The 25,168-nt window shown below is 41.4% G+C and overlaps 1 protein-coding gene across 1 annotated transcript; it reads left to right on the top strand.

Moving 5' to 3' along the window:
* The first annotated feature begins 380 nt into the window (after positions 1-380).
* LOC128026356 (dynein axonemal assembly factor 9) lies at positions 381-25,027 on the top strand. The gene is made up of 37 exons (XM_052613417.1): positions 381-559; positions 9,458-9,537; positions 9,657-9,782; positions 10,520-10,644; positions 11,127-11,223; positions 11,313-11,419; positions 11,594-11,671; positions 11,768-11,869; positions 12,155-12,210; positions 12,312-12,447; positions 12,549-12,630; positions 12,717-12,753; positions 12,830-12,914; positions 13,458-13,534; positions 13,887-13,931; positions 14,036-14,081; positions 14,168-14,276; positions 14,370-14,440; positions 14,609-14,659; positions 14,754-14,844; positions 14,927-15,030; positions 15,162-15,308; positions 15,426-15,511; positions 15,638-15,733; positions 16,006-16,126; positions 16,244-16,332; positions 16,650-16,787; positions 17,033-17,158; positions 17,332-17,369; positions 17,816-17,948; positions 18,032-18,118; positions 18,206-18,312; positions 19,290-19,364; positions 20,179-20,354; positions 20,654-20,719; positions 20,809-20,902; positions 21,711-25,027. The coding sequence occupies exons 1-37, from the start codon at positions 483-485 to the stop codon at positions 21,815-21,817; spliced, it is 3,468 nt and encodes a 1,155-aa protein (XP_052469377.1). The 5' UTR covers positions 381-482; the 3' UTR covers positions 21,818-25,027.
* The last annotated feature ends 141 nt before the right edge of the window (positions 25,028-25,168 follow it).

The following is a 25,168-nucleotide window of genomic DNA, read 5'->3' on the forward strand; positions in this document are numbered from 1 at the left end:
AATTTATGAGATTAATATACATTAATATTAAAATCTCTTTTTTAAGAACTGGAAACAGTCTTAATTTGAGTTAGAGGTATGTTGTGTAAAAAAAAAAAAAAAAAAAAAAAAAAAAAGCCGGGGGGTTTGACCGCGAATAACATTGCTCGAGGATTGCACGAGACACTATTCTTCATTCGACCTCAGCGGAGGAGGAGGAGACAAACGTTTCATTCTTTTGTTTGGTTTTGCAATTAATGTGTTCAGAAAAAAATAAATAAAATCTTTTGACAAAGTGATAAATAACTGTCACAAACAATGTTGATTTCCCTGTCACACTGCCTGTCGTCTTTAAAACGCTGGATATTACGACCCCCCCCCCCCCCTCCTTGAGAAAATGGTATGCGCGGTTCCTAAGCGCTCCAGTCTGTTGTTCTCTCCTACAGTGAATCATTAGCTTACTATGGACACTAACAGCAATAGAAATAGTGACAGATCTCCAAATGCTTTCTAAATACCAAACAACGACCATGGCTGCTATAAAGGAAAACAAATCTCCTATAATGACCGCTGCCGTAAGGTAACAATTTCTCGTCGTTTATTTTCCTGCCGGTTATATTATAGGCACGAGTTTTTATTATTTTTTTACTTTTTTTATTTCAAGCAAAAATGACCGTTGCTGGGGCTCGCGGGCCAACCGTCCGCGCTCGCCTCCTCCATCTAACATACAGACATAGTGTCAGAAGAAAAGGTTTCCATGTACGTTACTTTAGTAAGATACAGACATTCAAAGTTATTCGATAAAAATGTAATTAGCTACCAGATAATTGTCGAGCGCCCCCGCCCACCCCCTCATTCTCGCTTGATTTCTGATCCCCAAAGACACTTCTCCCGTGTCCAAGATGGTGTCAGCATTGGAGCGCTGTCAACATCCGTTCGCCTTGGTTTTGATTAAATATGAGCTTAAAGATAGAGATGTTGTTATGTCTTGAATATAAAACATCAAATAAATCGTTTCTTCATTCGAACATTCACTGGTTAATTCAGGATGACCGGGGATATTTAAATTGTCGAGACTGGATGTAATATCACACGACATGTGGTTTGTCTGTAAATCATGTTAGTTAACTTACACGTATTGTATCGAATATACGTAACTGTAAATTATATTAAAATAAATAGTACAATAAAAATCTTGATTTTGACGTTGTAGTAAGCATTGCCATTACATGAGATCATGTCCAATGATGAATATGGTGGATTTGGGTGTAGAGGGAGGGCCATCATGTTTCTGCCGAAGATTCTCTGATAGAAGAGCCTTTATTGTGGCCTGTTTTCAAGAAAACATGCCCCCAGACTCTCAGCACCCTATTTGATAATATTAAATTAATAATTCACCAAAAGATGAAAATTCTGTTAATATTCACATCCAAACTCCTGCACTGTTCATTCGTTTGTGGAACAGCAAAGGAAATATTTTGAAGAATCTTCTGTCCGATTTTTACAAACAACAAAAGTGTGTAGTGACCACTCAGTGACACCTTACACAAACCATTTGCAAATATTTTTTTTTTTAATGAAAGCATAAACTAGTAAAAATATAATCTATGATTAATTAAATGCCATAAAATACGGAGGTCCTGTATGACCTGAGTTGTTTTATCAATGTATAGTGCTTGTTTGTGTGTCCTTAGGCAGGCCTTGCTAAACTTGGCCTATTAGAAACAAATAGCTATCATTCTCCTTTTTGTATTATACGTGCTTAAAGCCATGTTCACACTAGAATTTGAGCATGCAAGATTTCTTTGGACACTGCAATTCACAGTTTTCATGCAATATCACACCAACAGGAATGCCCACCTCGAGGGCAAAACAAGGTTCCCTCTCGAGGCGGTAACTCAACATTACGTCAGCTAAGACGTATATGGGAACTCTTCCCTTCTCCACTTTCACTGAAATCTTATTGGCTAACGCCAGCTGGGGACAGCTGGCCAATTGACGCGAAGCATGCAAATACTGGCGGGTAAGCGTGCAGTATAAAATGCATGGGCGCGAAAATTACGTCAGAATCTCTTTCTTCACGCTAGAAGTCTTATCTAAGTCATCGTGGAAGTTGCAATAGAGGACTACTCACCCTGTTTTTCCTCTCCGCATCCGATGGCTGCTAATGCTAGATTCGGACCTTCAACAGTTCTGTGTGACCTGCTTGGGATTCTCACACGGACAACACTTGCGCCCACTGTACCGAGCTGCCAGTGCGCGCCCTCAGAGCCAGAGTGGCTCGGAGGACGGCGGGAATGAGGCCCACTGCCGCCAGCGAGCCGCTGGTGGGCCCTCCCCCGCCCGAAGACGAGTTTGACGTCGGCGTGGTGGACTATAGCTTCCGCGAACTTCGTCCTCTTCGGTGCTGGCGAAGAAAACGACTCCATGTCGCTTCGACGTCGAAAAAGGTTTGGGCCTCTCAGTGGGACCGCCCCGACCAAGAGGGCCCTGAGACCTCCAGGAGAAGCTCGTCAGGGTCTTCGGAAAGGTCGTCTCGGAGCTGAGTCTCGCTTGCAACGCACATGACGAGCCTGTGATAGGTAACTAGACTCGTGGCTCCTCCAGTCGAGCTGCTACCAGATGGCATTTAGGCATGCAAGAGCTCGTGGTGAAATCGTGGGCTGCACCCCAATCGGCGCGCACCCACTCTGCTACGAAGGCCATATCACGCACGTGGACGGGACGGAAACCCTCCCCCCCCCCGTCTAGGAGACTGTTACCACACACCTGTGCTCGTCTCCCTCTGCTTTTGGTCCGGACCACAGTCTAGAAAGAGCGAGTGCAGCTTCTGCTCTTTGCCAGGGCAATACTCAAGGTGTTTCAGGCAAACGGCGGCACAGTAGCGCTGACGTCATCAGGATCGCGGCAACTGATCTCGCGCTGATTGCTATTAAGCGCTCTGCTGAGCTGTTTCACGGAGCTCATGGTCATCTTTACAGGCACCTATGGCTTCCCTAGCTGTCCTGAAAGACGCGGACCGTAGGCCGCTCCTAAACGTTCCAGTTGCTCCCTCCGACCTCTTTGGTGACGTCATGGAGCTATTCTCAGAGACGCAGAAAGCGCGCCAAAGTATGAGCCATGTGATACCCCGTCGCTCACCCCAGTCCTCTTCTGCGAGATTCTTATGCACCGGGCCAGGCTCTGAAACCAGCTAAAATAACCCGCAGTGGCACCCCGCTCTGAACCGGACGCTCGTTTCTGCCGAAACCAGCAGTGGTAAGAGCCTGGAAGGTAACATCAGGGTCAGTTGAGGATCCCGCGCCGCGAGAGAGCCAGCGCGCCATACGTCTCCCTGACGGTGAAAGAGTGAGTGAGCGGGAGGCCCCGCCCCCAAGCGCCATGTTCATATGCATCATGTCCCCCATTTCCTTCGGGCGACGATTGCTATGTCTGTTTGAATGCTGTTTGTGTGAGTTCCACAATAAAAGCAGGTATACAATCAGCGAAAGAGCTTTACTGCCTCTTACACTCATCTCTGTGTCACTCGCCCTGTCTCAGATCAGTGCAGAGCCACAACCCATGATTATACTGGCCTCGCGAGAGTGCCAACACCACATAAACACGGTGTCACCCTCAATGTTCAGATGCATCATGTCCCCCATGTTTCTTCGGGCGACGATTGCTATGTCTGTTTGAATGCTGTTTGTGTGAGTTCCACAATAAAAGCATGTTACAATCAACTAAAGAGCTTTACTTCCTCTTACACTCATCTCTGTGTCACTCGCCCTGTCTCAGAACAGTGCAGAGCCACAACCCATGATTATACTGGCCTCGCGAGAGTGCCAACACCACATAAACACGGTGTCACCCTCAATGTTCAAATGCATCATGTCCCCCATGTTTCTTCGGGCGACGATTGCTATGTCTGTTTGAATGCTGTTTGTGTGAGTTCCACAATAAAACAGGTATACAATCAGCGAAAGAACTTTACTGCCTCTTACACTCATCACTGTGTCACTCGCCCTGTCTCAGAACAGTGCAGAGCCACAACCCATGATTATACTGGCCTCGCGAGAGTGCCAACACCACATGAACACGGTGTCACCCTCAATGTTCAGATGCATCATGTCCCCCATGTTTCTTCGGGCGACGATTGCTATGTTTGAATGCTGTTTGTGTGAGTTCCACAATAAAAGCATGTTACAATCAACTAAAGAGCTTTACTTCCTCTTACACTCATCTCTGTGTCACTCGCCCTGTCTCAGAACAGTGCAGAGCCACAACCTATTATTATAATGGCCTCGCGAAGGAGCGAGAGTGCCAACACCACAAAGAAACATGCATCATGTCCCCCACATCACTATGGGTGACGATTGCTATATGTGTTTAAATGATGTTTTTGTGAGTAAAAATTGTACTAAAGAAGCATATATACAAATTCTTGCACCCAACGTTGTGTCACTCGCCCTGTCTCAAACAGCGCAGAGCCACAGTCCATGATTATAATAGCCTCATGATGGCGCAAGAGTGTCACACCATTTAGCGACGCGCCCGCCCTCCCGCCAGTGCTTCCAGCCTCGCGGGGGCGGAGCCCTCATTAAAATAAGCCATCAGTGGCTGTAGACCTAACGCGTCGGCCGTGTCATCTCATGGACGGTAAGAGGGCTATCCCGGGCGTTTCACCGTGGATACTGGGAATAATTCACGACGGATATTCTCTCCAATTCAAACGCAGACCTCCCCGCTTCAATGGCGTGGTCCCGTCACTGACTTTGCCCCAAAACCGTCCTGTTCTGCGACAGGAAGTTCTCAGTCTGCTCGAGAGAGAGCGATAGAGCGAAATTTCCCCTCAGATCGAGCGGAATGCGCATGTTGAATTATCTGGACGATTGGCTGATTTTAGCCCACTCAAGAGATGTGCTATCAGTCACGTGGAAACAATGCTTCGCCGTTTGGATACGCTGGGACTGCGTGTGAATATGCAGAAGAGCGTGTTTTTACGAGTCGGACTGTAACATATCTGAGAATATGTTTGGACTCGATGGCGATGCGAGCCCATCTCTCTCTAGAGCATTTCATCGACTCTGCGCTGTTTCTGACTGGGCACGTCGTTTGCACTGAGGGAATTTCAGAGGCTTCTGGGACTGATGGCGGCGGCTTCTTCAGTGTGCCATCTGGGTCTGCTACATTGCGGCCGCTACAGTTTTGGCTGTAACTCGAGTTCCGCCGAGGGCGTGGTCTTCGGTCCACAAGCACTTACGGTCATTCACAGTTGCGTCAGCACTCTGAGACCGTGGAACAGCCCGGATATGTTCAGCCCAGGAGTTCTTTTCTCTACGAACGCGATCTAGGCCGGGGAGCAGTCCGTCTGGGCCTGTGGTCGGAGTCACAGAGAAGGTGACACAAAACCGTTTGGAATAATGGAAGCGGTGTCCTAATATCCCTGCAAGCCTTTTGGTCGAAATTGGAGCGGAAACATGTACTGATTCAAACCGACAACACGTCTGTGGTCTCGTACATAAATCGCCAGGGCGGCGTGCGCTCCAGAGCTCTATTCAAACAGGCAGCGAGTTTCCTGTTGTGGGCGGACCGACACTTAATCTCCATAGGAGCGTCGCACATCCCCGGTACTTTGAACCGTGGAGTGAGCATGCTTTTGAGGAACGGGATTCCTTAAGGAGATGTTGGCTTCACCCAAGATCAGATCTAATGATTTGGGAGGGAGGAAGTGGATTGTTTGCCACGAGCGAGAACACGTTTGCTATCTCACTCCCCCCTGCTGGGAGATGCTCTGACATCGCGCTGGCCGGAAGCCAGGCTTACACGTTCCCTCCTGTGAAGATTCTGCCTGTGTTGTGCAAAATCAGGGAGGAGAAAGCATCAGTTATACTCGTGGCCCCGAACTGGCCGAATCAGCCCTGGTTCGCGGACCTGAGAGAGTTACTGATGGCTCCCCCATGGCGAATCCCCCTCAAGCAGGACCTGCTGTCTCAGGCGAATGGCACAATATAGCACCCCAGCCCCGAGCTGTGGAACCTTCATGTGTGGCCGCTGCGGGGACCCTAATGAGCGGGACACTCTGCACTGACGAGTGCTAAACACACTTACTGAGACGCGAGCATCATCAAACATTCGCTGCTACGCGCAGAAGTGGTGAGTTTTCACAAAATGGTGCGAGAACATTTATATTGACCCGGGGACCTGTTCCGTGTCGGATGTTTTGCGCTTTCTACAGCACAGTTGGATAGCGGGAGTTTGAAACCATCCACGCTGAAGGTGTATGTGACCGCTATTGCCGCTTTCGTTCCCCGGTTACGGGTAAACGATCGGTAAGCACGCTCTGGTATTCAGTTTTCTCAGGGGAGCAAGTAGATTGTGTACTTCATGGCCGCCCTCCGTGCCGCCGTGGGATTTCGCTCTAGTTTTGAGGGCTCTATCTCTTATTACCGTTCGAGCCATTAGCTTCGATTGCGGTTAAGGAGCTTCCCTGAAGACTGCCTTGCCTCTTGCTCTCGCCTCAGCGAAGTGCCTTGGAGAATTTCGTGAGTGTTTGGTGAACGATATTGCATTGGTTTCGGGCCTGGCGACTGTAATGTCACTCTCCGGCCGAGACCGGGTTTCGTTTCGAAGTCACTCAATACACCGTTTTGTTTCCCTGCCCGCCTTATCTGTTGAGCCGTCAGCCTCGCGCGACGCTGATGCTCAGAGCGCCGGGACCCTGTTAGGGTTTTACGGATGTATATGAATTGCTCGGCCGCCTTTCGTCAGTCGGACCAGCTGTTCGTGTGCTTGGTGGATGTAATAAGGGACGTGCTGTTTCTAAACAGAGACTTTCTCACTGGATCGTGGACGCTATCAAATGCCAGGGGAAGGATTACCCCCTCAACATCAGAGCTCATTCTGCGAGGACATTATAAATGCTTCCTGATGGGCCTGGTCTAGAGGTATGTCTGTCCAGTATTTATGTTTTGCTGCTGGCTGGTCTTCCCAGAACACAATCGCCAGGTTTTACAAGCTGGATGTACCTTCTGTAGCGTCACATGTTTTTCGGTGAGTTAAGTTTTATTCATTAAAGCTGTTATAACCAGCTATACAGTAGTTACCATGGCTGCTAACTCTGTGTTATGGTTTAAATGGTTTATGCAGCAGTCACCGCAAACGCCGTCGACTCTGTTTAACTCTCATGCTTGAGTGCTTATTGCTTTGTGTCTGCCCTGGTTAGTGCAGTTTTCGATATATTGCTTGAAGTTATGCATATTTTGTTAGGGTCGGAGCAGATGTCTCATTGGCCTAGTTCCGCCTATCAGATGCAAGCACTCTTAGCGACACGGCCATTGGCTAGAACTGTACTGCTTGTGTGAGGGTGATTGACTCCGTTCAGGGCTTATCTTCACTGCTCTCACGGCGGGATTTTATACAGTTCCCATATACGTCTTAGCTGACGTAATGTTGAGTTACCGCCTCGAGAGGGAACGTCTCCGGTTACTATCGTAACCTCGGTTCCCTGAGAGGCGGGAACGAGACATTACGTTAGCCGCCGTGGTCGCTGTTTGATCAGCTGTGCTAGCGTTCAGTCGTGATTCTGACGTAATTTTCGCGCCCATGCATTTTATACTGCACGCTTACCCGCCAGTATTTGCATGCTTCGCGTCAATTGGCCAGCTGTCCCCAGCTGGCGTTAGCCAATAAGATTTCAGTGAAAGTGGAGAAGGGAAGAGTTCCCATATACGTCTTAGCTGACGTAATGTCTCGTTCCCGCCTCTCAGGGAACCGAGGTTACGATAGTAACCGGAGACGTTTTCCTTCACTGACCGCTAGTTATTTTTACGAGGTTTGCATTAAGTAGTAATGTAGTAAGACATTGATATTAAAAAGGCCAAATTCAGTATACACCTATTGATGATGCAGACTTTGCACACACAAACAGATGAACCCAGAATAAAAACACAATATTCAAAGTTTAATATTAAATGTTTTCCCATTGAAAACCATTATAAAGAAGACGCTTAACCATTAGCACATTGCGTTCGTATTCTGAGCTCATCTGCTTGCCTGTATAAAAGCACACATTGTCAGTAAGGTGTGTACTGTATTTGATCATTTGTTATCACTCTTTTAAAGCCATTTTAAATGTTTTCACATGAAACATTTTAGGATGTCATGCTGTTTTTAATTGAAATATTGTGACGGGTGCTTTATATGTATTGCAAATGGCTAAAATGTGCATTTTTTTTATCCTTTTGAGAGATGATCTAAATATTTGTGGATTGGAAACAAATTGATGGGCTATTGAGTGAGAGACGTGACATACAGCCAAGTATGGTGGCCCATACTCAAAATTTGCTCTGCATTTAACCCATCTAAAGTGCACACACACACACACAGCAGTGAACACACACACACACCATGAACACACACCCAGAGCAGTGGGCATCATTTATGCTGCGGCGCCCAGGTAGTAGCTGGGGATTCGGTGCCTTGCTCAAAGGCACCTCAGTCATGGTATTGCCGGCCCGAGACTCGAACCCACAACCTTAAGGTCAGGAGTCAAACTCTCTAACAACTAGGTCCAATTTTTGTGCTGCAGTTCTATGGATGTTTTGCCCACTAGGTCTCCAAGCCAGTCACATGACTGAAAACTATGAATGGTCAAGATATCACACTCAGAAGCGTCTTTTTGAAAAACATATTTCTATATATAATACATTCAGAATGTAAAAATAAGGAATCAATGCAATCCTGCAGATTTAAAGATGGTGTTCTTGTAATTCAGCTAAGAGCTAACGCTGATCTTCTATTGGCAACACATCTTCACATGATATGAATTTGCTGTTCAGTTTAATTAAAACTGACCTCACAAACTCATAGTAAAACTCCAATGACAAACCATCAGAATTTTGCAACATTTGGAAACCAAGGTTCGAAGCAGTATGAAGTATCGCAGCTTCAATTTCTGAATACACAAGTTTAATACATGCTTGAATTACTTATTTGAAACAAACATTCATAAATGTTTTGATTCTTCATGAATCAGTGATTCAAAAGCACCCATCACTAGTTAGGACAAGCAAGAACCAGTGGCATTTGGTGTCCTTTACATCAGTGCAGATGACTGATAGATTGATGATCAATAACAACTTAAATTTCAATCTTTGCCTCACAGATATAATCACAGGACTTCAGAACACTTGGAATATTGTAAACGAGTCACATGAACTACTTTTATGTTGCTTTTATGGTATTTTTATGTTGTCTTGGTGCTTGACGTCCCCTGGTGACCATTAAGTATCACTGCATGGTAAAAAGCTGCGTAAAGGGTTGGACAGACATGATGGTGAATAAATTATGACAGAATTTTTATTTTTGTTAACTGTTTCTCTGTATGAGTCTTATAAGGAGTCCTTCCTTCCTATTTTGTGTAATGCAAGATTGTATTGTTTTGTTATTTTCCTGAACCTGAATGTTCATTGAATGTAACACAATGCTGTTCTTGCAGCTGCTCCCGCTTACGTCAGGTCCAGGCTCTGCTAAGAGATGATGTTAATACAGCTCCAGATGGCATCCTTTGCTCCCTGGGTGAGTTAGTTAATTAATATCTCCTGTGTTCTTTCACTCATCTGATCCAAAAGAGACAGACAGAGATGACCTGCTCCAGTGAGCCACCTGTAAGTAATATGCTGTATGTAATTTTTCAGGTATTGACAGTCGCTACAATGAAGGCTGCAGTGAGCTGGCCAACTTTCTTTTCTGTGGCTTGTATAAACACAGCCATTTTGACATGGAGCAGATCCCAGATGACTTTCCAGAGGAAGTGCTGGATGGTACGACAATAACATATCCATTCATATTCACTCATAGGGTTAAAAAGCTGTTTTAATTGCAGTCAGTCATTCTTAGCTGGAATGAGCATCTTTGTTGTACATATACACTGGGTATAGAAAAGAATCACTCCCCTTTAAAATACTAGTCACATTATGTTGCTTTGCAGCTTGAAATGAGGATGGAGTTGTAATTTTATCCAGCTGTATTTACATCCAAGTGAAAGATATAACAACATATCAAAAAATAAACAAAAAGAAAAAACTGAATAAATGAGTTGAAAAAAATGATCACCCCCTCGTGTCAGTATTTTGTTGAACCACCTTTAGCTTTAAAGGGGTAGTTCACCAAAAATGAAATTTTTATGTTTACCTGCTTACCCCCAGGGCATCCATGATGTAGCTGACTTGGTGTCTTCAGTAGAACACAAACAGAGATTTTTAACTCAAACCGTTGCAGTCTATCAGTCATATAATGTAATGTCATTTTTAGGAGGGGATTGAGCCTTTTTCCAACTCAGTGATTCTCTTTTTTTTTTTTATTTATTTAATATCTGACATTTTGGTTATACTGTATCTTTTACCTGGATGTTATAAGTTGCACTGAGTAAATCCAGCTGGAGAAATCTGTCTGTCTTCATTTCAGGCTACAATATGTGATAATTTTAAAGTGGGGTGATTCTTTTCTATACCCACTGTATTTTACTTGGTACTCAGATTGTATATGTGATTATTCCTAGATGTGATCATCCTTATTAAGGCGGAGAGTGTGCATCTGTACTGCAACCCAGTAAATTATGGATACCTGCTTCCCTATGTATCTCACTGGAGGAATCTGCAGCTCCATTGTCTGACTGAGACAGAAGTAATTATCTTCAGCACTGCTTTGCATGATCTCCACACATATACTTGGGATGCAGCAGTATTACAATTCAGGCCGATACAATAGGCTCATTTTGATGTGATGGCAGATATTAAAATGTTATACTGTTTTGATTATATATAATGGAAACAAATTGTGTCTGTATGTCTAGTAATATAATACAATATACTAAATATTATAATTAAAAAATAAAAAACACTTTAAACTATTATAAATTAATAAAGTATATATAAATTTGTCTTGCTAGCGATTACAATTATCAGTGTGATCAAATTATTAGTCTCCTTACATATTAACTTTAATATGTAGATGATGGCAAAGATAATCTAAATGTTAAAAAAGGGAAAACGAGCGTGAACAATGTAACTATTCAATATTGGATGATGTATATCCAGTATTGGTTGTCACATGCTTACATTCATCTGCTTACTATTTTTGTTTTCTCCTCATTTTGTATGTTTCAGTATGAGGATGAAGAGGTTGCGGAGGAATTCAAAATTTCAAGTTTTGTGTCCATGGTTCAAGACTGCCGTTGCCTTGGAATCCCCTACAGTTCACATGGTAAGCATGATGTGATGCACTGATGAAGGCACTGCAAAAGCATTGTACTTTTAACCATCATGTTTATGGTTGATTCATATTTTCCATAGGCCATGTTCAGAAGTTTGACATGTTTATGTTGGAGAAATGGCCCATCATTCAGGCATTTGCCTTGGAAGGAATTGGGGCTGGAGTGTTTTTCACCATGAAATATAAGGTTTTGTATTTGTACTCTATGACCTTTACTTATAAATGACTAATGGGTTACATATGCATTTTATAACAATCATATGTTACATAATATTGATTGATACTAGGGTAAGTGCAAATAAACTAACGCCTGTTTTTATTGTGTCCTTCACCCAAATTGTTTGTTTCTTGCATCTTATAGTTCACAGATATCAGTCAGAGGCTTTGGCAAGTCTACAGCAGATTGGATCCAGTGTCTCTGGACTGCCTTCTTAATAAGGTAAAGCACTTGCATATATCGAAGCTTGATTTTTTGTCAAATGCCCATTCACACATTTCTTTCTTATACAAGAGCGGATGTGATATTCTCTCGCAGGACCTTCAGCTTTTTGAAAGACAGTGGAGCTGTCTGTTCTCCAGTTTGGAAATTGAGAGTGCACTTTCCATGCAGGAACTGTCAGAAGCCCAAGTCGCAGAGGTGCTGATTGTTATATTATCACAACCATAATTTTGCAACCATTTATAGTCCAAATTAACTCAAATATGGTTTATTTACATTCAGATGACATCACCTAGGATCTAAAAAAAGATTAACTAATAGTTTAATAGCTATTAAGGCATTGTAGTTCTCCATTCTAGAATGGAACATACACTTAAATGGTTAATTATTATTGTGGTTTCATGTTGGCTTTAACAGTCACTGAAAATAATGTTACAGATATGATTACTTGTGTGATGCTTAATCTAATTTTCTGTCTTTCAGCCTTTCAGAACATATTATTCGCATGGTCTTATTTCCAGCAACATCACAGACAAGAGGTAATTACGTAGGATACAGTAGCTTCTATTTCTAAGACATTCTACAGGAATTATTTCTTTTTGAAAGGCAAGTAATTCATTTTACTTTGTTTGTACGCCAGTAAAAGCAGGCAGCCATTTGCGTTGTTTGGGAGCCACTCTACTAAGGAAGATCTGGAGAACTACTGTTTCACTTTCCCCTCTGAAGGCCACCAGGTTCGCAACACTGGTCCCGGTGGGGGTGTTGCCAAACACATGGTAAGAGCTCCACACAGCGGCCTGATGACTTGATGACTTGATGACTTGAAATTCTTCTACATAAAGCAATTTAATAACTGTGTTTGTTACCTCTCTCACAGCTGCTGCAATGTGTGGCTCCTAAAGGGCCACTAGCCTGTGCTCGAACCTATTTCTTTGGAAGCACACACGTCCCATACTTGGGTTAGAAAACCTCTAGAAAATATTTTAATTAAGTCATTTTTAATTTCTCTGCACTCTCTCATAACTTCGCTGTTTTAATCTGACAGGAAATGACAACACCCAGCAGAAGGGCACAGATCTCCAGTTAGTACTCCATTTGTGCTTTGTACTGTGTTCTGATGTTTGGATTGGTATTAAAGGTAGTCTCGTTGTGTTGCAGGCTGCTTTCACATATCTACTCAGCTGTGGTTCAGTCTGTACTAGCAGGAATCAAATGTTTCTCCATCAGCTCCAGTGCTAGCAAGGTAAGATCACATTAAAAGTAAAGCTTATTTACAAATGAAATTAAAAGGCAACTTAGGATGGGAAAGGCAACTTAAGAGGCAGTTTTTAAATGTGGGTAAAAATTTTGATTTCAGCAACAGCCTTCCGATAACTATAACTAACTACAGATTTTAAAATCTCAAAAGGTGTGGACACATCGGCGAAGATTTATGGACATAAAGGGGTTGTTGTGTATTGTCACATGTAGCAATGCGTGGACAGCATAGCAGAACAGTGGAGTCCATACCAGAACTATAACAATAAATAAATATCACTGGAATTACTTTCAGTGATGAACGTTAAAAATAAAAACATTTAAAGCCTTCTTAGAATACAAAGTAAACGCAAAGTTATCGTCCATTTGCAAGGACCCTAATACAGTTATTGTTATAGTTTTTATTCTTGGAGTGAATGAGTCCTTATACTGTATCAGTAATTTAATGATGCCAGAATTACAGGTTTAAGAAAGAGTTTTGCTCAGATTATCAATTTAGAAAATGATACACACATTTTTTTATTTCAAGGCGAAGGATGTAGCAGAGCAAACGTTTCAACTGGCCTTGGACAACTTTGGGTTGATTCAGTACAGGGGAGCTCTCAGGTATGCAATGCACACCAAAATTAAAGAAATGGCCCAGAAGATATCTGCAGAGCTTTTGACTTTGCTGAGCTGATTTGGCGGCGAATTCTATGGAATGCATTTAATAGAGATGTGAAGGATGATCAAATTATCCAAAACATTTATTAAACACACAAGGGGTAGAGAATGTGTAGAACTAGCAGAAATTCCAATTCTGCATAACTTTCTCTGGGGTTCTGAGCTTGCAGATTCCTTGTGGGCCTTGGCTATTAGACAGTGGTTATTAAAAGTGAAGTTCTATTTATGTCTCACTGTAGGACACATTTTGTGCTTGCTTTGTAAATTGAGACTCTACTTCATGTGTTTAATTCAGATCCAAAGCTGTGTTTAGCATACAGGCTGTCAACAATGAGGGAATGTGAGTGTCTGTACACAATGCATCTATTCCCTTTACCTTCACACAAAATACCCCATTTTGCATTTTCCACTTTCTGTATTTCACAATAATCTTCCTTTACACAGAATCATTCCCCTCAGTGATGAGGACAGTCGCTTTATGGTTAAAACTGTGAGTATAAAACTTTACATCCAAAATGCAAACTCCAAGCTTTTCATTGTACTGCAAATTGTATTAAATGGCTGACTCCTCCACAGGCATCCATGACGGTGCATGATATACCAGATCTCCAGTGTGGAGAAAACCTGGGTTCAGTAGTTTTCTCTGAGTCCTTTCTAGAGTCCAGAGTGTACATTCAGCAAAGGGGTAAGAATCCATTTTGAGTTTTCTGTTGGAGATTAATTAATTTCTGTTAAAACACAGGTCATGTGAGATTGTAAGGCACTTCTTCTCCTGCAGATGGTGCTCTTTGCTCTGACAGCTGTTTCACAGTGCTCACCTCCTCAGTTCCTCGTCATGTCTGCTGGCTGGTATAGTGGACTCATTGTCTCTCTGCCCAATTGTGCTAAAATTTGCATTTCTGCTTAACAACATGATAAATTATGCCAAAATATGTTAACAGTGCTATTATGAATTATATATATTTTTTATATATATATAATGCTGAGCTAATTGTTTCATTGATTTCTTTGTGATAGGTAGATGAGGCTGATGTCAGAATGTCTGAACAGGCTCAACGTCTACTGAAGGTGAAGTTTTACAGTGCATTGGTTTGTACAAACCATTGAAGCTGCTTCCTTATGCTGTACTTATTGCTATATATACTTTAATACTTTAAAACAGGAAGAGGATGGTACATGTCTGGGCATTCCTCTAACAGTGAGAGACTCTGTGTACATGTTCTCTAACAGTCTGCTGTCTACACCTGAGGAAGGTCAGATTTCATCTTTACTGCAATGTCAAGGTTTCAGGTAGTCTTTGTGCATATAAGCATTAATGAGTTTGTTGTCCTGCAGGGAAGCTGGTGTTTTTCTCTGAGGGAATCTTGTTTGTGCATCCTCATCACGGCTCCATTACACTCTCTATGAGTCACATCAACACCATTAAACTCTATGATGGGGTGAGCAATGCTGTCATACACAATATATTTGGGGTCAAAATGATTTCTTTAAAGGATTCAATAGTTTTGAATGGTAATCTATATATCATCAAAATTGCTTTGTCTAAATGAATGTAATGTTGTTTTCACAGGGCTCTCTGTCTGATATCTCAATGCTTTTCATTGACTATCAGACCTCTTTGCTTCCACACCTTCCATTCCCTTTACACAGTGCTGATTTCTGTCTGGCTATTGGTCTGCTTGCCAAAACCAAGAGCTACAAAAGCCTCTATTCACAGGTGCTCTCACACACATATATACATATGTAGGTGGAACATTTCGTTTTCTGTGGTCCTGCAGAGTTGTTGCATTCTGAATAGCATTTGGTTGTGAACGAGTTATGATCTGATTTTCAGGTCCTGCCAGCTTGGCGTAAGTCAGACTCTGGGCTGAGAGTGCAGCACGTCCTCAGCGATCAGCTGAGCCCTGAGCACAAGAGCATGTGAGTTAACACTTCATTCTGCATCAGCTCAGCCAACAGTATGCAGCCTGATTTGTTAAGATCTTATTGTGCTTGAGGTGTCATGATGTAGCACATACATGTATCCAGTGACGTGTTTCTTCTCAGGTACTTCCGGCTGTTAAAACTTCGTGAGATAAATACGGCAAGCAGCAACAGAGCTGTTCTGAAGACTGCTTATCCACATCTGCCAGAGCTAGACAGGTAACGCGCATATACACACTTCCACCCTGTCCTAACTAGGGATGGTTGTGACAGAATGTTCTGTCTCTTTTTTTTTTTTTTTTTTTTTTTTGTTATTCTGAGTTTTTAACCAGATATGACTATGACAAGCAACAAGACATTTTGCCAATTGTTTTGGTTCCTGTCTGTCAGTTGGGTCCAGATTTCTGAGCCCACTATTGAAAATGGTGCTGTCATGCATTGAATATGTGGCTTTGCTCATGCACGATTATGACTATCACATTTCTCCACAGGTTCCTACAGCATTTTGCTATCAGCAGCAGTGTGGGTGAAGAATCTGTCTGTAGCGATCACATGTCTACTGTGTTTTCAGACACAGCACCTGAAATCAACAAACCTGAATGCAAGAGAAAGGTGAAATGCATGTGTATAAATGTAATGCAGTCATACATAATCTAGCCAACAGGTCAGCCTGGAGGAAACAGAGCATATGAATAATAATAGATAATAGTTATGTGTTTGTTTGTGTAGATGGTCCTCACTATCATCGCAGGCTTGCCAGGCAGTCATAAGGAGAATCTGTGTGATTTCTTGATGGAAGTGAATCAAAATCGCTCCTGGTGAGAGAACAATCAAGACGTCATGAACTATAACTATAATCATTATAACTGTAATGTTGTGTAACATTTTAGATTGGATGTGGCAGATTCCTAGTGAGTGATATTTCTGACTTTTACCATAACGATTTTTGCTGCACTGCCACTGGAAGATCATTAAAACCAAATGGCAATTTGTAATCTGTGTTCTACTGCATTTATCCAAATTGAAGGTTGGAAATTCTGACTCTGAGTTCAGTGGAAAGCATCTTGAATGCTGGTGCACTAATTACTGTCTTTATATCCTTATAATCCTAAACTGAGGACTGTTTGATTGACAGGTGGGAGTTGTTTTGCCCTGCTCTGGAGGGCTCTGAGGAGTTCAGTGCGTCACACCTTCAACGGTACCTGAGCAGCCTTCTGGCCAAACAGACGGAGACAGATCTGAATTCATCCAGAGTTGTGCTGCTTGTACCAGGGTAAGACAGGCATGAACACTGATTCTCAAAAACTTGAGGATCCTGTTCATTTAAGCGGCTCATTATTGATAAATTTTGCAACATGACACTGTTATTGAACACTGAATGGACATGAGGCGAATAACAACACTGTCTCCTTCTTTAGAGCTGCTTATAGCAAAATTGAACTTGTTTCACAACTCAAAAAACAATTAAATTAGTTTTATGCATACTTTTGTCATTTTATGTCTCTGTATGTGTTAAAGGTACACCGATGTGCTAGATGTAATCCAGGCAATCACGGCTCATCCAGACCCACAAGTTCATAGCCAAGTGACAGTGGGTGCCGTCTCAGCATGCATCAACCCACTCACTTCCTTCATCAAACACAGGCAAGAGTTTTTCCACATGACATTTATCACACCTACTTTTCCAGGCAAACACTTGTAATTCTGATAATTATAAATAAATGTAATTATGTAATTATAATGTAAGTTTATAACGGGCCTGTTAACACACTGTAATTACCTTTGTTTGATGTCGTATCTGAAACTGCTCTTTACAGGCTTCTCTTCCCCAAGCTCCTGGAGCAGTGCAGTCAGGGTGAGTTTCTCTCAATATGGTGCCTGTGTGTGGATGTTGCAGAATAGATGATCATATCTGTCACTGGTGTGGGGTCGTATCTTATGGAATCCAATTTCCCTGGATCTTTGGAACTTACAATTTTCAGTATTTGAAACTTCTTCTTTACCTTGAAAAAGTGCATCAACAATGCTTAATTGGTGTTTAGCAACTTCATTTATCCACATATCCATCTGAAGAATCCCATGGGTAGGAACCAGCATTATTTTTTACCAGTGTCCCTGATCATTTCGGTCTGAAATGAACAATATCAATCAAAGTGTACTCCGTGTATGAAGACAGTGAGACATCAACAGTGCGCCCTTAATTAAAGCAGCCTCATTTCACCTCAGTGCTCTAGGGGAATTGCCCTTGTAATAAGTGCACTGTAAGTGGCTTTGGATAAAATGTCTGCTCAATGATTGTAGGCGTCGTCAGCAATGTTGTCTTCACGAGTTTGACTGAGCAGAAGCATCCACTTCTCAAACACATGCAACAGCTGATCCGCGCAGCCAATCCCAGCGCTGCATTTATCTCAGCAGAGAAAGGGGCAGTTAAAAGGTTTGTGCTTTCATAATTTTTTGACATGCACACTCAATTCTAATGATACTTATGGATTATAACTTTTTTTCTTGGTATTGTAGAACTGAAGATATAAGGCTTATCCTGAATGACAGCGGTTTCTCACAGTCTCATATGATCAATGCACGATACATGCTGTATCCTGGCTGGTAATATAGTTTTGTTCTGTACTCTTCTCAGTGTATGTGTGCGTACACATAGTTGAATGTTTTGGACTATACTATTTATTGTTTCAGGTGGGAAGGCAGGTTTGTTTCTGGAAGTGGATCATTGTCTATGTCTCAGCATTGTGTTGAGTTCAGTCGTCCATTGGAGAGAGCATTATTTCTGCAGCGCTGCAAAGGTAAGCATCTGTTTGTGTGTGTATTTAGCACCACCCAGAAGACCATGACAATCATGGCACATTTGTTTTTGTTTTCTTTGTTTTTATTAATTGCCTTACAAAAGAAGAACAATTAAAAAAGAAAACTTTTTAAGCTTTTGTAACAGAAAAATATTGCACTGAGTACTATTATTATTGTTATGAGAGCACTGAAATAGTTTTTGTTAATTGAAGTAAAGCTTTAAAATTTACTTTGCAAAATAAAATGAGAATTAGAAATACTGGAAATAAGTAACTGGAATAAGTTGAATTTAAGTTTAAGATGAATTACTAAGTTACTAAAACTAATGCTAAAATAAAAACTACTGAATGGGAAATAAAATAAAAAATAATTATAATAGTATAGACATGATACTAAATAGCACTGGCACAGATTAGAATGACATGAAAAGTTATAGAAATATTTATTATTATCATTATTATTATTTCCATTCTAAATTATTCACACAGCATTGTAAGGGGTTCTGGATGAAGCCCTCAAACTTTCATGTTGCACAAAAGGAGACCTTAAAATGTATATTTAATTAAAGATTAAGAAATGACATAGGGTTAGTTGCAGTAAGATGTGAACACCACCTCCTGAGATTATCAGAATGTTGCAATAATGCATTAATGCTTTAAAAAGTGTGCATTTAATGGCATATTTATTTAAAATGACTTTATTTTGATGCCAATTTGTGATTGTAATTTAACATGCAGGATGATTGGGGTCTTTTTAAATCATAGCAATCCGATCAAATAATTGTGATCAGGTGGTTATATAATAATTGTGAGAGGCCTAATCATCAGTGATAAATATTCAAGAGGGTTTAATTAAAGTGACTGCTGACAGTATATGTAAGGATGCTGTACAACCATGTGCTAAAAATGGAAGTATCAAAAGTAAGTGATCAAAGACAACACAACTTACCGTCTCTCTGTCTCTTTTCTTTTCTTAGCTTTGAAATCCTCTATCAAACCCAGTCCTTTCACCGGAAACATCTATCACATCAGTGGGAAAGTGCTATTCTCTGGTAGGACAGTCGTTCTCCATAACCTCTTCCGAATCTGTCTTAATATGAATTTTTCCTATGGGAAATACAGTGTGACATAGTCACAAATCAACTACGATTGTCTATAAATGTGTATTGTTTGATTCTCGGATGTCTCTTGCTCTGGTTTTGTTTGTGTGGTTAATGTATGATTTTTCTATGAGAAGTAGTAGGCAGGGGGCCTGTGGGGTAACGCCACACGGTAGGACTCTCACCTCCGAATCCTCAAAATGATCTGTTCTCACTCTTTTTTTTTTCCTCAGTCGTTTCCTCCTGTGGTCACATTTTTAGGAGCATTTTTGACTCCTCTGTTCTTTTGAATCTGTGTTGTAGTTGCATGGAGAGAGTGGGCAGATTGACAGAATGGAGAGAGCCGAGTGATTTAACAGAGCCTGAGTTAAAGCACGCTAGATAGAGTAGTTCATTTAGGACCCATATGGTCTGAACACCATCTGTGATGCCTAGTTGTCACCGTGAATCATCTGTGTTTTGTCATAGAAATCTTTTCAGTTTTGGTGCCTATGTTCGGTTTGGTGTGTGATAAAACATTTTCGTAACACTCAGTGCATTGTGGTCAGTTGTTTTCAAGTTTGACTCCTTGCTTGTTTGTAGAGTGCAGAGTCATAGTCCACACTGCAGAGGAGTGACTGATGGGATGGATGGCTGTTGGCACGCCATGCTAGACATAGCTCCGTCTGATGACATGTTTGATAAATTAGTGTGCGGCATGTTGGACTCAGTGAAGCGTGTGTGTGTGTATGTATCTGACTGCACGCGGTGTCTGTTTTCACTGTAGACAATGACAGACAGATGGTGGTAAACTGTAACTCTATCAGTGGGAATGTGACCATTGCCCCAGATCAGGGGACTCACCATGGCCCACGGACAACAAACAACTGTTATCTAATGTTTCACGGAGTGGGGCTCACCCAGGAGGGGCTGAAAGACTGGCTTCGGCATTGTGCCAAACAGGTAAATTCTCATAGGTATGAGCAGGTGGAATCCACAGACTTTAGACCCCGTATTTTCTTCCCTAATTTTGTGGGAGGAATGAACATTGATTTAAGCATAATAAAATGTGTGCTGAGGGCAACAACATATTGGTAGCTTATAACCCAAAATACTTAATAAACAATTTTAAGAGCTACAGTGCAATTCTGCAGGCTTCTGTGAGCACAGATTCCTATATATATTAGAGAATGACGTTTTACTGAAATAAGAATCATTTGAGGGTTAGGGCTTTAAAATGTCCGTGTTTTTGTGTTTAAAAGAAAGTGGAAAAAAAAGTCAAGAAGAATAAGAGGACACTCACCCCACAGGAGATCAGATACATTCACGTGAGTATAGACACACTTTTTCGTGAAATTAGCACCAAAGCAAATAGTTTATCTAACACTTTAAATATTTTCATCTTATGTGACACTAGGTGAAAAGACACCTTGATCCTCTCCCTCCCGGTTACTTCTACAACGGTCATCACTTTGTCAGTTTCTTTGGAGAAAAGCAGAACTTTCATCCTCGTATCTTTAAATTGTAGTGTAACTTTTTAACCAGATTTGGTTCAATTTTCTGGGTTACACTACCGTTCAAACTTCTGGGATCCGTAAAAAAGTTGTTATTATTATTATTCCTATGATTTTATTCATCAAGGATGCATTAATTTGATCAAAAGAGACAGTAAAGATAATGCTAGAAAATATTTAATGCTGTTCAAATCACCGTATTAGAATGGTTTCTGAAAGATCTTGTGACACTGAAGATGACTAATGCAGAAAATTCAGGAATAAATTATGTATGAAAAAACAGTTGTTTTAAATTGAAACACTGTTTCACAATATTACTGTTTCACTGTGTTTTTGATCAAATAGATGCATCCTTAGTGAGCATAAGAGACTTCCATTAAAAGCATTTGAAAATCATACCAACCACAGACTTTTGAACAGTAGTATACTTTTAACCTAATGTCTGTATGCTGCAACAGTAGCATGCTGTTGATTACCACAGACAATAATTTCAACTCGTCCCAGTGTGTTGTATAAACGAACAGGAACGTCCTGTTTACTTTTATTAATCCGATAAGTAGGCTTAGTGTTTAATCAGTAGTGTTGAAAAGCAGCACATTTGCAAGCCTACGCTTTCATTAAAAGTGTATTACTGTAAATGCATTTATACACACTGAGGCATCATTTCATATTACTGTCGGTTGTAATCAGCAGCGTTAAAATTAATATTGAATAGTTTTGAATATTACTGATTGTCCGAACCCATGTGTTTGTGTTAGTCTTGTATTGTCTACCACATGTTGATTCCTTACATGCGTGTGTTCAGTGTTGGATCAGTTCATTGATGAATACGTCCAGGAGGCCAATAAAGAGATTGAGCGCTTCAACAGAGAGGTGGACCTGAAGCCACACGCGGACCTCTTCGACCCCTAATCCCCTCATCTGACAAATTCACTTTTCGGGGAAAGGGAGGGGAGGGTCACTTTACAATCACTAACGTCCACTATCCAATTACCCACTCAAAACCTTCCATTTCATATGTTACAATGAGGGATTTACTGTTGAGGGATGAAGAGGATTTAGCTCACAGCCAGGAAGAAATATCACAGCCTAATGAGAGATCCTTTGCCCAACATACCATGACTGTAAATAGTACCAGCGCCCTGAGAAAGCTGAAATGCTGTTGTGTAAAACGGCAATGCTAAAGCCCATGATGTGTCAAAACATTCTGGGAAAGAAAAATATTTTCTCTTTATTATAAAATAGAAGGTGAACAGAAATGTGAAACTTATATTTAGGGTACAAGGGAAACCCAGATCATTACGCTCTCCGCAGTGTTCATACTGTAGTGGTAAGGCTCCATGCTGTGAAGGTTGTTCTACTGTAACTCCAGTGCCTAGCAGACATATTGAGTTGAATCGTAATGAAGTTTATCAGTGAGGCTGAAAGTGATCAAACAGAAGGCTCATTTCCAGCCGTGTGCATCTGGAAAGACAGGTGCACTGCACCTGCCCTCATTCAGCCTCTGCCAATCTATCGACCCCGCTGTGTGGATCAGGGCTGAGGATCTCTCATGTGCTGCTCTTGTCTTTTCAGACATTCTGAAGTAATTAACTGACACGCCGGTGCTTCAAGTCACCCCATTTTGGGAGGGTTAGGGAGTCAGGGTACGATGAAGGGTTTATTAAAAGAGGTTCTAATGTGTTCTTTATCAGATTGACTTGTTGGTGTCGGGTATGTGTGTAGCACCAGGGATCGTTTTGGTGTGTTAAACCCATGCTTGCTGAGCATGCTGGTGCAAAGGTGTGGTAGAAGCAGAATTAGTTTGCTTAAATCACCCCTGTACTTACTAGATCCGTATCGTTCGATATTACGGTCGTATTTTAACTCTATCTTGGAGTGTGTGTTATTCTATGCATGTATACTTCAACTAATCACACACAGCAGGAGAGCAGCAGTGTCTTGTGTGTAGATACACACACATGTGACCTTTTGTCTACAAGACAAGCCTTAAATGTAATGTTTTGAAACAATTACAGCGCTATTAAAGAACCATTCATGCACTTCCAAAGAAACCCTGACACTGCTGGTCTCCTCTGTGATGCAATATACTGTACTGGTGTTACACTACATGGTTAGCAGCTCTTTCACCAAGCCATATTCACTCTTTAGCGTGAAGATTTATGAGCTACATAGTGCTAATGTTGCTCTTGGCCTTTTTAGTGGTCCTTTTGAGATTTATACTATTGTGACGTTGCCTTTATGTCTCTTGACACTTCTGTACCTTGTCAGTATGCAAGTGCAGTTTTACTCAAGGCCGCTCTGTTGTGAACAAACTCTGAAAGGACGTTGCTGAGATGTAGATCTGGCAAGCAAAGAGAAACCGACTACTCGCTAATAGGTGACAGAGCCTCAGAGGTAAGCAGTCACTTCAAGAGTACTGAAACACAATCACAGTGCCGCAGAGCCACACACACACTCATTGAGCTGGTGCTGTTGCTGTTAGTCGGATTCTACACAGCAGCTGTCCTTAAAGGGTACAGGGCTACGTAACACTTATATAATGTGTAGTTCAAAGTAGAAGCCATTTTTAGCACATACTATCTGCATGTGTTGAAATGTCTTATCAAGTTCTATTTATGCTAACTGAAATGCCTTTCACCAAACTGGAACAACCAAGAAAGAAATAGCAAGAGTTCGATCTATTTTTCATATTGGAAAAAAATGGGTTTATCTTTGCAAATTCTATTTTTCTAATACTGTGAAATCAATTAAATTGGCGCCAGATGATAGTACTCCTCAGGCGAAGCAGATTCTCTCCTGCGAGAGATATTTGGCTGCCGCTGCAGAGTCTTGGCAGAGAGCAGGGGCATCCCCTGGCAGAGCCAAGAGCCAGTGTTGGTGAAAGGATATGAAGAGTTGTTTGTCTATGTCAGTGTAAAGGGCCAGTAAGGGTCTGCTGAGTAACAGAAAGGCACTGGAGGGCCACCGTGTAAAACTCAAGAAATTTGGGCCGATGGTTTTTGAAGACTTTTGGTCATAGATGAGCATTGAATCTGGATTGTTCCTCATCATAGAGGACCCTAGTGAGGCCCTCCAGACGCAGTTCCTGATGTTATGCGAACCCCCTCTGGCCCGCACAGCTGTGCTCGCAGAGCTGAAGTTAGAGGAATAAAACAGAGTTTGGTGGAAAGATTTATGACATGAATATGTCAATAATAATCTTAAATTTGCGGCTGCAGTGCTGTTCAGATAGGAGGGATAGATTTATGTCTTCTTCGTTTTGTTTTGCTGAACGCAAACAGGACTGGGATTTCCAAAAGGTCAGACATTCAAAGAAAAGCACTTTTTTTTAACATTGTCTTTGGTGGCAACCTATTAGTATTAGATGAATATTCTAACTTCAGTGGTATCTGAAGGCTTGTTCCTGACAAAAACGTTTGACCTTGTCCAGCCCCTAAATCTGGTCGTTGTTTTAATAATGAATTTTATTCAGACCGCACATGTCTTGTGTTCTCAGGTATCTAGTAGAGATGGCAACACCAGCATTGAAGTTTTATTTCAAACACCCATCACAACTGGCCTACATTCAGTGCATTATGTTGTGGATGAATGTGCTGTGCTTTGGGGGCAACAGTAAAATTAGGACAAGCTAAAGGGATAAATTATTTCCAATTGCTGGGAACGAGCCTGAAAATTGAAATAGCTAAAAGTAGATATTATAAGTTATTTGCACAAAGCTAAACATGCACCCATAAGGTCTTACATTGGTGTTTTAGGGAAACATTGGACCTTTTTGACCCAGAGGGAAAATGTGAAATTCATAAAGATTCTGAAGAAGTCTTGACCTAAGTTTCAGAATATCCAGTGCTTGGAATTCATGATAGCTTTGATATCTTCATAACTGAGCAAGATTTCAGATGAGTATACTTGAAAAGTGCCAAAACTGAAGTTTTAGAAAACTTTAGTTTTTTGGTTATATTTTTGTTTAAAGGGGTTAAACAAAAGTTTGTGAAAAATCTCAATTTGAGTGTCGTTTGCACAAAACTACTGTAACTCGTGTTTTCTCCTGTGACTGATGCTTTTTTCTAATATATATGTTGTATTAATGACAAAATAACACATTAAAATATTTATAAGCTATTTCCGTTGATGAGTTATTTTTATTATCAGTCACTCACAGTGGTCTGCTCAGTGAAACAATGCAGGCAAACAATATCTTCTGACAGAAACAGCCTGGAAGAGAAGTGTTTGGGTGTGTATAAGGTTATCAAATCAGCAGTG

The sequence above is a fragment of the Carassius gibelio genome, chromosome A13, assembly GCF_023724105.1.
Source record: "Carassius gibelio isolate Cgi1373 ecotype wild population from Czech Republic chromosome A13, carGib1.2-hapl.c, whole genome shotgun sequence".
Classification (NCBI taxonomy): Eukaryota; Metazoa; Chordata; class Actinopteri; order Cypriniformes; family Cyprinidae; genus Carassius; species Carassius gibelio.